The sequence below is a fragment of the Cervus canadensis genome, chromosome 10 (assembly GCF_019320065.1).
Source record: "Cervus canadensis isolate Bull #8, Minnesota chromosome 10, ASM1932006v1, whole genome shotgun sequence".
Classification (NCBI taxonomy): domain Eukaryota; kingdom Metazoa; phylum Chordata; class Mammalia; order Artiodactyla; family Cervidae; genus Cervus; species Cervus canadensis.
This window is the reverse complement of record NC_057395.1, coordinates 31,349,433-31,363,996: the sequence shown is the minus strand read 5'-3', so window position 1 is coordinate 31,363,996 and position 14,564 is coordinate 31,349,433. Positions and strand designations below refer to the sequence as shown.

Below are 14,564 nucleotides of genomic sequence, written 5' to 3'. Positions count from 1 at the left end.
CGCCGCCCTTCTCCTTAGCGCCCGGCCGCCGCCGCGGCCCAGCGAGCGGCCCAGATGCAGGCCATCAAGTGTGTGGTGGTGGGAGACGGAGCTGTGGGTAAGACTTGCCTCCTGATCAGTTACACTACCAATGCATTTCCTGGAGAATACATCCCCACTGTCTTTGACAACTACTCTGCCAATGTCATGGTGGAGGGAAAACCCGTGAATCTGGGCTTGTGGGACACAGCCGGACAAGAAGATTATGACCGATTACGCCCCCTGTCCTACCCGCAGACAGATGTATTCTTAATTTGCTTTTCTCTTGTGAGTCCTGCATCATTTGAAAATGTTCGTGCAAAGTGGTACCCTGAAGTGCGACACCACTGTCCCAACACACCCATCATCCTGGTGGGGACGAAACTTGACCTGAGGGACGATAAAGACACGATCGAGAAGCTGAAGGAGAAGAAGCTGACGCCCATCACCTACCCGCAGGGCTTGGCCATGGCCAAGGAGATCGGTGCCGTCAAATACCTGGAGTGCTCGGCGCTCACGCAGCGAGGCCTCAAGACAGTGTTTGATGAAGCGATCCTGGCGGTTCTCTGCCCGCCCCCCGTCAAGAAGAGGAAGAGAAAGTGCCTGCTCTTGTGAACGTCTGCGCCCCACCGTCCGCCCCCAGGACCCTTTGTATGCTTTGCTCAAACGTGGAGCCTTCGCACTCAATGCCAAGTTTTTGTTACAGATTAGTTTTTCCATAAAACCGTTTTGAACCAATCAGTAATTTCTAGGTTTTGTTTGTTTAAAGTGTAAGAGTTCAAACTTCCACATTCTATTAAAGTTCAGCCCTAAAATGACAAGCTTCCTTAAAGCCTTATTTTTCAAAGCCCCTATTCTTGCTCAGAGTTGCCAAAACACTTTGTGAACTAAGTTGCATTGTTGGGCTGAGAACACTGAGCGCTGAGCTGTGGAGAGACCTTTGTCTGCAAGAGACTAGCTTTGGAGGCAGGAGGTGCAGACCCTCGCTGACGAGTTTCAGGCGGGAAGAGCGCGCACAGCCTCCTTCCTGAAACGCTGCACCTGACGAGTCACGATGTCACAGCCCACGCTCCCTACCTAACACTGTACTGTACGTCAGCGCGCACGGGCCTAACAGCTCACTCTTTGGATCAGTCTTTTTGATTTTGTAGTGAGATTTTTTTAAAACGAGTTAGTGTTTTAGCTCTTGTGAGATTCTGAACAGAACTCAGTGCTCCCTGCGATGAAGTGTTCTGTCCGTGGGTGCCCTGGGGTGGAGTGTGTGGGACGCTTGTCATCAAAGGATGGAGACAGTATTTTGACAAAATGTGGAGATTAATTTACACTACATTGTACACATAATCATTAAAACTGTTAAAAGCACCACGGGTAAAGGTTTTAAAAGGTTAATTTCTGTCAAATGCGGTAGATAAAGAAAGGTCGGTATTATCAGTGAGTGTTTTCTTCAGCTTTTCCTTTTCCTAAACCTGCCCACCCCTTCTGAAATTGGGCATTTAATCCATCTTTGACCTGGTCATCCTCATAGTTGCTAACTTAGTGTTTTTCTTATAGAGCCCATTCTTAATGAGCAATATGCCTCCTTGTATTATAAAATCTTTCTGAATATGCATTAGAAAATTTTTTTGTAGCTTAGTAAAAGTGCACTCCTGTTTTCATGTTGCTTTACTCAAAGCTAATAAGTGCTTTCCTTAGTTTTCTAGTAAACTAGGTGTAAAAATCATGTGTTGCAGCTTTATGGTTTTTGAGATACTTCAGATATTCCTAAACTGTAAGCCTCAGCGTCACTGGCCAGATGACCGACGCCGCACCGTGACTAACGACTGACCCCTCCTGCCTCACCGCGTGCAGACGCTTCTGTCCTTGCCCTAACTGTGCTCCCTGGGGTCTGTGAGGTTCCGTCAGCCCCGTGCTTGTGCTAACCAAGTTCTGTACAACGTACCCACTGGCAAGAATACGAGCTTGGACCTTTCAACCACTAGAACAAAATTTTTTAAATTGACAGTTGCAGAATTGTGGAGTGTTTTTACATTGATCTTTTGCTAACGCGATTAGCAGTATGTTTTGCATGTATGACTTAATAAATCCTTGAATCATAAAAAAAAAAAAAAGAAAGAAACCAAACAAAAAAAAACCTAATATCAGTCTCCCAAGGCAATAGAAATAAAAATGAAACTAAACAAATGAGACCTAACCAAACTTACAAGCTTTTGCACAGCAAAGGAAGTCATAAGCAAAACAAAAAGACAACCTATGGACTGGGAGAAAATTTGCAAATGATAAGAGTGACAAGGGCTTAGTTTCCAAAATATGTACACAGCTCATACAACTCAACAATAAAAAAAACAAATAATCCAATCAGAAAATGGGCAAAAGACCTAAACAGACATTTCTCTAAAGAAGACAGTGAGTGCTATTGTTTAGTGGCTAAGTTGTGTCTGACTCTTGCAACTCCATGGACTGTAGCCCACCAGACTCCTCTGTGCAAGTGATTTCCTAGGCCAGAATACTGGAGTGGGTTGCTCTTCCCTTCTCTAGGGGATTTTCCTGACCCAGGAATCAAATCTGCATCTCCTGCATTGGCAAGCACATTCTTTACCATTGAGCCACCAGGGAAGTCCTAAGAAGACACACAGATAGTCAGAAGGCACACGGAGAGATACTCAACATCACTGATTATCAGAGAAACACAAATCAAAGCTACACGGAGTAGCTCATGCCGATCTGAATGGCCATGATTAAGAAGTCTACAAATAGCAAATGCTGGAAAGGGGGAGGAAAAAAGGGAACCCTCTCACTCTGTTGGTAGAAATGTGAAAACTAAACATAGAACTATCATGTGACTCAGCGATCCCGCTCCTGATCATATACCCAGACAAAATCTATAGTTAAAAAAGACACATGCACCCCTGTATTCATAGCAGCACTATTCATGATAACCAAGACATGGAAACAACCTACATGTCCATCAACAGGTAAATGGATAAAGATGTGGTTCATATATACAACTGAACACTACACAGCCATAAAAAAGAGCCATGTGCAACAACATGGAGGGACCGAGAGATTATCATACAAAGTGAAGCAAGACAGGAAGAGAAAGACAAATACCATATGATATCACTTATATGAAAACACTGATGCGAAGACTTTGTAGAAGTATGAATGAAATATATGCTATAATAAGTGAAAAAAATAGGATTACTAAATTGTATATGCTCTATGATTTGGAAGAAACTATTCAAATAAAACAACTAGAAATTATATTAGTTGTAGGGTGGTGAAATTAAAGGTGGCTTTGAATATCTGTTTTCCTAGATTGTATAACATAAATATATAATAAATGATTTAAAAATTCGCTAGAAATATCTAATATTTAAGAAAGTAGGCAGCTCTAAGAAGCAAAGGTGCTTTTATAAATTATATAGGAACATCACAGAAATAATTAAGCTGCTACTGTATTCAGGTAGGAGGTATTTACGGCATTGTTCGGAGTGATCCTGTTAACATCTTAAGCAACACAACATCACAAAGGAATGGGAACAGTTTAAGGGAATTTGGTGATTTTTTCTATATCTGACATGTTTTGGTTCCATGTATTCCAGAATTTTCTCTATCCCTGCATGTAAGAATGTAAATATATATATGTATGCACACATGTATTTAAAACTTTAAAATACATATTTAAAATTAGGTTAGAATTTCAGCATCAGAGAATAAAACGAATATATATTGCCTCTTATTTACATTCTCTGCCATGGAGCTTATTGAGCTTTTTTGGTAACTTGAATATAATTTCTAAGCATGGATGAGAATTAAACTAGGAGGTGCTAGCCTTCCTTTGATTATATTTTTCTTTCCCCTCTTAATCATATTAGTTTTAGGTATACAAGATTCTTTATAGTTTTGGTCACAATGGATAATGTCTGAAACTATCCGTTAATTTGTAAGCAAAGAGAAATTACTCTAAAAAGCTGAACAAGATCTAAAAAACTAAACCAGTGAGGTGCTCTATGAGTAACTTTCAGACACAAAGTATATTTAGATCCTGGATACTCAAGACAAGTTTAGAAAAGGGTGCATTACTACCAAGTACCTGAAAGGGCTAGATTTTTTAGTTCATTCCTTTATGGGAATGACTTGAGAGCTTTCAAGTGGTAGCTTGAAATGGCCGGAGGAGAGGGGAGAATGTGTATTCTTGTGTGTAACCTTGTCCAAAGCCAGTTGTCCATTCTCCTATGCGAACCAACTTATCTTTCTGCTGCTATGACCATTTTCTCTTGAGTTGTCTTACTCTTGCTGCCCAAACCATTATACCTGATGGTTATGAAAATGGATACAATGACCTTCCAATGTGCAGTTTTACAAAAGAAATGGAGAGAGGGGACTTTGAAGTACAGCAGTGTGAGAGGAAATCTAATAGATGCTGGGTGTACCCACTTACGGTCTCTTGTTAGCAAGCTTCAGCCTGCTTGAGAACCTGAAGGCCCACCTCATTTGCTTCTGGTTACAGAATTAATTCTGATACAGTTAATTCAGGTAGAAGAAGAGAAAGTCAAGGATATGGAGACTCAAAACAAAACAAAACAAGAGGGCTTCTGTTATTGTGTTCCGAGTTTAACTCTTTAAAAGATAGCATGAAAGTGGTCTTAGAAAAGCAGGCTAACCACATCTTGTTACTAACGGCAGGGGAATTGGGAACCCCCAGGTAGAGGAGGGGGAGCTTCCAGACAAACTCATAGCTGTCCCTAGCAAGGTGATCTCAGAGACCCTATGCTCAGAGTACTGTCTGTTGGTCAGTCTGAATCATTCCTTAAGCGTCTGAAAATCCACACACATCCTCATTCCCCAATCTTCTCATGTATCACAACAATTGAGGGATGGTGTATTTACAGATCAGAGATTTAGATATGATCTGGCAATAATGGACCTTAACTCATGGATCTCTGACAGAGAAACACACCCAGAATGGTCCCAGAGCAGAAGTAGCCCTAGACCTTTAGTTTCCACCTAGAGAAATGAAAGCCAAGAGAGACTTTATGATTTGTCCATGGTCACGGAGCTCTACAAAGACAGGATTGGGACTTCAGCCCACTACTGTTTCAAGTGCATCACCATGGCCCCACCATGCCTGTCTTATTGCTCTCTGAATAGTAAGAGAAACAAGTTTTTCAGAGATGTGACTTTAAAACCAGCAGGTGGCAATCTACTGAGAAATCTCAAAGACATATATGGTCCTGCTCTAGATGTATAGTTTGTCCCCTCCATGCTCATGATCAGTTTTGTTTGACTCTTTTGTGACCTCATGGACTTGTACCCTGCCAGGTTCCTATGTCCAAGGAATTTCCCAGGCAAGAATACTGGGGTGGTTTGCCATTTCCTCCTCCAGGGGATCTTCCAGACCCAGGGATTGAACCCACATCTCCTGTGTCTTCTGCATTGCAGGCAGATTCTTTACTTGGTGAGCCATCGGAGAAGCCTCCTTGATTATTCCTTGTAGATAGTGGGTACAGCTTGTGGTTGCCCCAGACCTCTCTCCAGCTCTGCTGTCAGATATAAGATGCTTGGCACAGTAAAAGTTATATCTCATCAAATAGAGAGTGAGAATAACTGTGATATAATAATAGTTACTAACTTCATGGGAAATTGTTTTAAAACCTAAAATTTTCTAGTTAATTGTGAGTAAGCATAAAAAGGTGTTCTATTCTGATCTTGGGATTTCCTGGTGGCTCAGATGGTAAAGAATTCACCTGCAATGCAGAAAACCCTGGTTTGATTCCTGGGTCGGGAAGATCCCCTGGCGAAAGGAATGGCAACCCACTCCAGTATTCTTGGCCTTCCCTGGTGACTCAGACGGTAAAGAATCTGCATGCAATGAGGGAGACCTGGGTTCGATCCCTGGGTTGGGAAGATCCTCTGGAGGAGGGTATGGCAACATACTCCAGTATCCTTGTCTGGAGAATCCCCATGGACAGAGGAGCCTGGTGGGCTACAGTCCATGGGATCACAAAGAGTCAGACACGACTGAGCGACTAAGCACTGAGCATAACCTGAACTAAGGCTTTTTTCTTTTTTTAAAAATTTTCTCTACACTATTTATTGGACGCATATTTTGGTTCCAGCACCATTCTTGGGGGCTTCTGTATAGTAGAAAAAAACCTGCCTGCCAATGCAGGAAACATAAGAGAATTGGGTTCAGTCCCTAGGTTGGGAAGATCCCCTGGAGGAGGGCACAACAACCCAGTCCACTATTCTTGCCTGGAGAAGCGCAAGAAGCGCAAGAAGCTCCTCCTGGACAGAGGAGCCTGGTAGGCTATGGTCCAAAGAGTCTCAAAGAGTCAGACACGACTGAAGTGCCTTGGCATGGCACAGCACCATGCTTGGGCTGAAGGGGCAAAGATAAGTGAGGAAGGATTCCTGATTGTGAAAATGCATCACCTTTGGGAGAAGCAGATGTGAAAACAAATAACTCTAACACAGGTACTAAAACCTACATAGAGGTTAAGAACAGAGTGCTGAGGAAGCATGACATCAAATGGGTTTATGTTACTTAGTGATACAAGCATGCATGCAAAGGTGGTGACTCTCTTGCGGTAGGACACAAAGTTAGACTACCCAGTTGATCTTAGTCGTTGGTGTTGTAGATGTGATTTTCAGTTCATTTCCTGCACAAGTAAATGCCGTATACAAAGTGTAATTTGCTCTTTGAAGCAAAGGCTTCTCTAACAGTCTACGTCAATATCAGTTCGCATTGCACAATACTGATGACGGACATGCAAAGCCTATACGATAATATGCTTTCAAAATACACTGCTGAAGTCTTGAAATTGTTTATTTTTTCAAATGTTGCTGTCCCAAGACTGAAATAGAAAGACTATCAGGAAAATTGTTTCACTAGATCAAAAGTTTTCTATGTGACAGAAATTAAAATTCACCATTTCCTGCTTGATTCATGTGAACACACTGTATGTTTCCCAGGGCTGTTGTCTCAAAGTACTATCAACTGGGTAAATAAATACAAGAAATAAACTGGGTAAATAAAAACAAATATAACTGGGTAAGTAAATAAAACAGAAACGTATTTCCTCACAGTCCTGGAAGGTGCAAGTCCCACATCAAGGTGTTGGCCGTTCTCCCTCTGAAAACTTTTGGGGAGAACTCTTCCTTGGTTCTCACATAGGGGCTGCTGCAGCGATGCCTTGATATATATCTCCACTCTTTTTAAAATTCTATTCCCGTATAGGTTGTTACAGAGTATTGAGAAGAGTCCCTTGTGCGCTAAAGCAGGTTTTACTAGTTACCTCTTTTATATATAGTAATGTGTATATGACAATCCCAATCTACAGATGTAGATACCAAACATGGTTACTAAGGGGTAAGGGGGTGCCCAGAAACTTCCTGATCCAGTGAATAACAGTCTAGTTTTCTGTGGAGGGAGCAGTTTCTTGGTTGCATGGACTAAAGAAAGGACATGGCATCTGAGTGCTCTTTCATGAATTTTCAAACAATCCCCCACTCCTCCCAACCCCCAAATTACCTGGTGCCTCCAATTTCTAAACCTTTGGATGGAGTGGGAAGACAGGGGTGTGGAGAAGATTAGCTTGCTTATCATCTTGCATCCTTTTCAGACACCTGTCTTTCATTCAGCTAAGATAGTTCTCTCTCTCCTCCAGTTTCCTTCTATATCTCTCATCTTCTATTGCCTCTTCTTCTGTCCTCTTGTCCTTATGAATTTAAACCCCTTAAATTATTGGTATGGACTGAATGTTCATGTCCTCTCAAAATTCACATGTTGAAGCCCTAAACCACAACGTGATGGGATCTGGGGGGTGCGGGGTTTGGGGAGGTATTTAGGTTCAAGATGTGGTCATGAGGGTGAGGCCCTAATGATGGGATTAGTGACCTTCTAAGAACAGGAAGGGTCACCAGGGTTCTCTCTCTGCCCTGTGAGGACACAGCTGCAAGCCAGGAAGGGGGCACTCATCTGGAATGGAATTGGCTGGCACTTGGATCTTAAGACTTCCCGATCAAGAACTGTGAGAAATAAATGTCTGCTGTTTAAGTCACCCAGGCTATGGTATTTTGTTATAGCAGCCAGAGCTAAGACATTATTTACTGTTATTTTAGTTAGGTTCTTTCACTGTTAGATTCTTTCACTGGGGCTTCCCACATAGCTTAGTTGGCAAAGAATCTGCCTGCAATGCAGGACACCCCAGTTCAATTCCTGGGTGGGGAAGATCCCTTGGAGAAGGGATAGGCTACCCTCTCCAGTATTCTTGGGTTTCCCTTGTGACTCAGCTGGTAAAGAATTACCTGCAATTCACGAGACCTGGATTCGATCCCTGGGTTGGGAAGATACCCTGGAGAAGGGGAAGGCTACCCACTCCAGTACTCTGGCCTGGAGAATTCCATGGACTGTCCAGTCCATGGGATTGCAAAGAGTCAGACAGGACTGAGTGACTTTCACTGTTATTTTACTACTCTTTAGTCACTTAGGACTTGCACAAAAGCTTTGAACCATACCAGGACACATACTCACCTTTTATTTAAAATTCAGTTTCTTTCTTTTTAACCAATGAGATCATATATGATGCTTTAGAATCCTTTTTATTTTTTTCTTACTACATATAAAGATTTTTAATTTGTGGCCAGCTGGCAGGGGACCTGCCCTCCTCATTCCTTCATCACCACCAGCAGAGCAGGAAAACAAGCATGGTTACCACACCTGGCCCTGGGAGGATGGAGACTGCAAGGGTCTGCAAGTCCTAAGTAAGGTGACGTGTGAATACAGGATGAACCACTGCCCAGGTGCAGCTGCTGGGGAAGGGCATGAGGTATGTGGTTTAGGGCAGATGCCTTTTTACTCTGAAACTACTAGAGCAAAACCTTAAACATTAGAGCAAAACTTTAACAGAAACTATCTATGGATAAGACATCATAGTAGGGTTTCCCTGGTGGCTCAGTGGTAAAGAATCCACCTGCCCATGCAGGAGACATGGGTTCCATCCCTCGTCTGAGAAAGTTCCACATGCCTCAGAGCAACAAAGTCTGTGTGCCATAACTGTCAAGCCTGTGCTCTAGGGCCTGGGAACTGCAGCTATGGAGCCCACATGCCACAACTACTAAAGCCCTTGCTCCCTGGAGCCCATGCGCCACAACCAAAGAAGCTGCTGCAATGAGAAGCCCTCACACTGCAACTAGAGAGTAGCCCCCCCACTTGCCACAGCCAGGAAAAGCCTGCCCACAGCAATGACGACCCAGCACAAACACAAATCACTTTTTTAAAAAGACATCATAGTAACTGTGTGATGAGATCGACTAGCCACTGTCCTAAGGATATAATTCTATCTGCCTTTGTGAACTCATCAGCGCTGCTCCCAACACCCACAGCCTGTTTTATAGTCACCCCTGGGGGCTGAATACACCCCTTGGTAGCAGGCTATGGACCAAGAAGAATGGAGGAAGGATCTGGGAAATGGGTACATCTGGGGAATATAGACTCCACTCCAAGATCAAGGGCCCCACTGAAAGAGGCTAATGAGGCACCTGATAGATCAGTATTCCCCAGAAGTATTTGTGGAAGCTGTAATGATGGAAATATATCCTGAAGCTTGGAGATTAGCTGAGCATCAGAGAGGGTCAACTTTTTTCAGCCTACCTGACCTATCAGCCCTTTTAATTTCAGCTGTGCTTTTGGGTGGAAAGCAAAGAAGCTTTTGCTTTTACTCCCCCCCAAAAGATTTATGTTGTAATCAGCTGGGATTTCTGTCTGAGGATTAAAAATAGGGGTAAAGAGAATTCTGGAAATTCAAGGGAAGGACAGTTTTCATCTGAGGCATATAGTCCAATCTCATTTTGCATAAAAATAAGAGCATTTTCAATAGTCTCAGAAGTGTTTGAGAAATTTTTGCCCAAAAAGAAGCATATTTTTATTTACTTTTGTTTTACTTTGTTTTCTTTTTAAACTTATTTTTAATTCACTTTGATTTTAAAATAAATATGAGGAGGGGGAGAGGATGTGGGCTCACACAATGGCACTGTTATCGGCCCAGACTAGGAGCACAGCTGTGTTACTGGGTCTGACAGCTGAGGGACCTGCTTCCTGCCTTTCCCCTGCCATTCCTCTCTTCCATAGGTGACCTTCTTTTCTCCATGGTTAGGAAGAAGCTGGTCCCACTTGCTGCTTTCAGGGACTGTGGGGGTCCCCTGAATTCTGGGGTGATTGTTTGTCTCACTGGGAGGTGGGCTAAGGCCTGGAAGCAAAGGTGAGTCTTCTGTTAAGACAGGGGATGTTCCCAGAGTCAATCACACCCGGGCAGGAAACATCCAGCAAGGTGACTCTAGGCAGGAAGGGGTGCCCCTTCCTCTCTCAGGGCCTTGTCTCTTGAGTCGAGTCTCTAAGGAGTCTAGACAGGGTAAGACTAGATACTAGACAGGAAGGAGGAAGGGGGAAGCCCGGAGGACCATGAAGGGCTCTCCTGGGGCTCTGGGACACAGACAGTGATGTTACCTAGCAGCTGGTGAAAAAAAAAAAGAACAGGGTTTTGAGAGTTGTGATTCCCTTTTGTAATCAGTGGAGTCTGCTTCCACACCACTATGTATTTAGTCAGGACTCGTCGGAGAAAGAGAACCAATGGACACATAGGTATTTAGATAAATAGGTAGGAAGATGTAAGAGATTTATTACAGAAATTGGTTCACATGGTTATGGAGGCCAGGCAGTCTCATGACCTGCTATCTGTGAGCTGGAGAATCAGGCAAGCTGCTGTGAGTCAGTCCAAGTCCAGAGGGCTGAGAATCAGACGGCTGATGGTGCAAACCCCTATCTGAACCCCAAAGTCAGAGAACCAGGAGTGCCAATGCCTGAAGGCAGGTGAAGAAGGATGTCTCATCTTGAGCGAGAGAGAATGAAGTCACTCTCCCTCTACTTTCTGTGCTCTTAGCTCCTCAGTGACCTGGCAGGTGCCCACCCACACTGGAGAGGGGAATCTACTCCCTCAAATGCTCCTCTCTCCTGGAGACACCCTCAAGGACACACCTGGAAATCACGTCTTAGCAGCAATCTGGGCATCCTTAGCTCGATCAAGTTGTCACCTAAAATCAACCATCACAACCACAGGCTAGTATTAGCTGAGCTGTGGAGGAGAAGGGACAGGTGTGGTTTTCTTGGGCTGGATTTGTGAAGGGGAGGGCAGGGCCTCTGCCCCTCTACCACCCCCAGGTTGTGTGGTAGGGCAGTGATGAGTGGGATCTCCAAGGAGAAAGTGAATGTCTGCAGACCTGGACTGTGGGTCAGTCATCCTTCCCTGCACATCCCATTTCGTTTCCGGGAGCCAGGGGGCTTCCCTTGCCACTTGACACACTCTCTCACGTGCCCCACTGGCCTGGGAGCCCCAGGAAAGCAAGGACCCTGTCTTGTTTGCCTCATGCTCATGACAACACCAAACTCAGAATCTGACACACAGCGGCTTCTCAATATAGTAACATCATTTAAATAAATATGTCCCCACCGTTAGTGTTTCACCTCAGAGTTCTGTACGGAAAATGATTCACATCCTTAAGGCATTCTGATGATGGCACAGAATGACTTCATTCACTCTTAGGTGACTGATATCAGCCCTGTCAGTCTTCTCTTTGGAGACGTCATTTCAGCTGTGTTCAACTTTTATCTGAGACTCTGTCTAGAAATAATTATGTTGGTGCCGTGCTACCTTGGAATGTTTCTAAGCTAGTTTTTTTTTTTTTAATTGAAAAATATTTGCATAAAGTTAAAAAAATTCAAAAAACAGTGTAAACCATGAAAAGTGTCTCCTTACCAGGCCAGACATTTACTGAGATGCCCTCTCTCCAGAGACAGATACTAACTTTTTAAGGCATACTTCTGCGAATTTTCTACATAAATATAAACACACACATGTATATATCTATATAGGCATATATACATGTGTTTAATACAATTGGGAACGTATTATATATAACTTGTTTCCAATTTGCTTTGTCATTCAAAACTTATCTTGAGGATTTTCCATATTGTGACATATAAATTGACTCTATTCCTTTTTTAAAAAAAGTATTAAAATAAAACTTTCACATGATTTTAGCATGAACCATACATAAGGGTTCATAACAGAAGAGAACTGTCTGTCTCATCTCCTCACCTCTTGCCTTGCTCCAAGGCAACTTTTTATCAGTCTTTAGTTTTTCTGATAAATAGTACTGTATTATAAATGAAAGGTTTATATTCCTTAATTTATTGACTTAAAATATTATCTATTGACAGTCTGCTCTGATGGATGATGAACCATCCCACTAACTAACATGCTTACGTCTCTATTTATCAGTGCTAGATGTTATCCATTACTTTTCTAATAAGATAGGTGAGCATTTAGCACTTACTGCACCCCATCGCTTCCCAATATTGCTCCATCTCTATTTACAATCCTCGCTCTAGTGACCTCGGCAGCCTCCAACACCACACCTACTCTATTTCTCTTTGATTTCACCATAGAAAGCATTTCCTGACTTTGAAATATAAGAACATGAGCAAACCTAACCCTTCTCTCTCCTTATATCATCTTCTCTGCAACCTTCCCCTTTTGTAGAGTCACTCAGCTCCCCCTTCATCTTGCCATTGTCAAGGTGGATTATATCCTCATTCTGTTTCTGTAACCATAATGAAGTCTTCTCCTGTGATTTGCTGGTACATGCGGACTATACAGTCCATGGAGTTCTCCAGGTCAGAATACTAGAGTGGGTAGCTGTTCCCTTCTCCAGGGGATCTTCCCAACCCAGGGATCAAACTCAGGTCTCCTGCATTGCAAGTGGATTCTTTACCAGCTGAGTCACCAGGGAAGCCTTGCAGTTCATACATTGATTTGAACTCTTTCAGTAGGGAGTGACAGAAAGCTCAACCCAAACCAAATGAAAAAGGAAAGGAAGTTTGCTCATATAACAGCAAAGCATTGGGGGAAAATGCAACCTGATGCAAAGCTTCATTTATAGGTATTGTCAGGACTTAGTTTTTTTTCTCTCCAGTTCTTAAATTCTCTCCCGTCAAGGAGGCAAGATGATGTCACCTGCTCCAGATTTTCACTTTCTCAAGCTCAAATCCAATAAACTCAGTGGAAAGAGAGGAAGTTACTTCTCAGTCAAACTTCAGGATTCCAAACTTCAGAATCCAAACTTTAGGATTGGAACACTGTGTTCTCAGGGTCATCTCTGAACCCATTGCTGGAACTGGGGGCCCTGGGTGTGCCGATTATCTAATTACCACCTCTGGAACAAGGTCTGGAGCTCCATCCAAGGCACAGAAGGGGTTCCTCCAAAGGAAATCAAAAGAAAGAGGGAAAGGGTGCTGGGCATCAAAAATAATAAATACCTACCCTGGACCACCTAGATAGCATATTAAAAAGCAGAGATTACTTTGCCAACAAAGGTCTGTCTAGTCAAGGCTATGGTTTTTCCAGTGGTCATGTATGGATGTGAAAGTTGGACTGTGAAGAAAGCTGAGCGCTGAAAAATTGATGCTTTTGAACTGTGGTGTTGGAGAAGACTCTTGAGAGTCCCTTGGACTGCAAGGAGATCCAACCAGTCCATCCTAAAGGAGATCAGTCCTGGGTGTTCACTGGAAGGACTGATGCTGAAGCTGAAACTCCAATACTTTGGCCACCTCATGTGAAGAGTTGACTCATTGGAAAAGACCCTGATGCTGGGAGGGATTCGGGGCAGGAGGAGAAGGGGACGACAGAGGATGAAATGGCTGGATGGCATCACAAACTCGATGGACATGAGTTTGAGTAAACTCCAGGAGTTGGTGATGGACAGGGAGGCCTGGCCTGCTGTGATTCATGGGGTCGCAAAGAGTCGGACATGACTGAGCAACAGAACTGAACTGAACTGAACTGAACTCAACCCTGGACCACAAACTCTTCAAGGTTCTGTTTACATAAACTTGTGAACTGAATGAAGGAAACAGAGAGTGGTAGTTTCTGTGATCTAACAGAGGTGCAATAAATTTTTAAAAACATCATCAGCTATACAAAACACCTCTGGAGGCCTAATTTTGCTTGAGAGCCACCAGTTTGCCACTACTGGCCTATATACTAATTCTGAGAGTTCAAGAAGTGTGAATCGTGTTTATTTTATTGTAGCTATGTAAGCAGTTTTTACAGCAGAGTGAATGACCGTTTTCAGATTCTCTAGGCTTCCTGTTGTGACTCCTGCAGACTCAGAGAATGTCCTCGGTTTCAAGTTGCAAAGATTCCCCCCTTTACCCTCCCCCATCACTCAGAATCTAGCTGCAGTGTAGTTTGCTGCAAACTTGCCCTTCAAATGGCAGATGTGGTTGCCTACTCTCCTGACATTCCCTTGTCCTTGCCTGTTTGAATCTTTTTCTTGGTTGTCGTCATTGATGTCACAGTTCTTCTCACATGTCTAGTGATGTCTTATGATTTGTAATTTTACCTAAGAGAGGAGTTTGAAGTTGACAGCGAGCTCTGTGAATGTTGGTGTGATTTATCAACTGACCTGTTCACTTTTAGTGAACTGGC

General features: G+C 43.2%; 1 protein-coding gene across 1 annotated transcript; it reads left to right on the top strand.

The window, feature by feature from the left end:
* On the top strand, window positions 1–2,126 carry LOC122448567 (ras-related C3 botulinum toxin substrate 1-like). The gene has a single exon (XM_043479974.1). The coding sequence runs from the start codon at window positions 55–57 to the stop codon at window positions 631–633; it is 579 nt and encodes a 192-aa protein (XP_043335909.1). The 5' UTR covers window positions 1–54; the 3' UTR covers window positions 634–2,126.
* Window positions 2,127–14,564: the final 12,438 nt, after the last annotated feature.

What these genes read in the sequence shown, in the direction of transcription:
- LOC122448567 (XM_043479974.1), top strand. Translation starts at nt 55, where the DNA reads ATGCAGGCCATCAAGTGTGTGGTGGTGGGAGACGGAGCTGTGGGTAAG.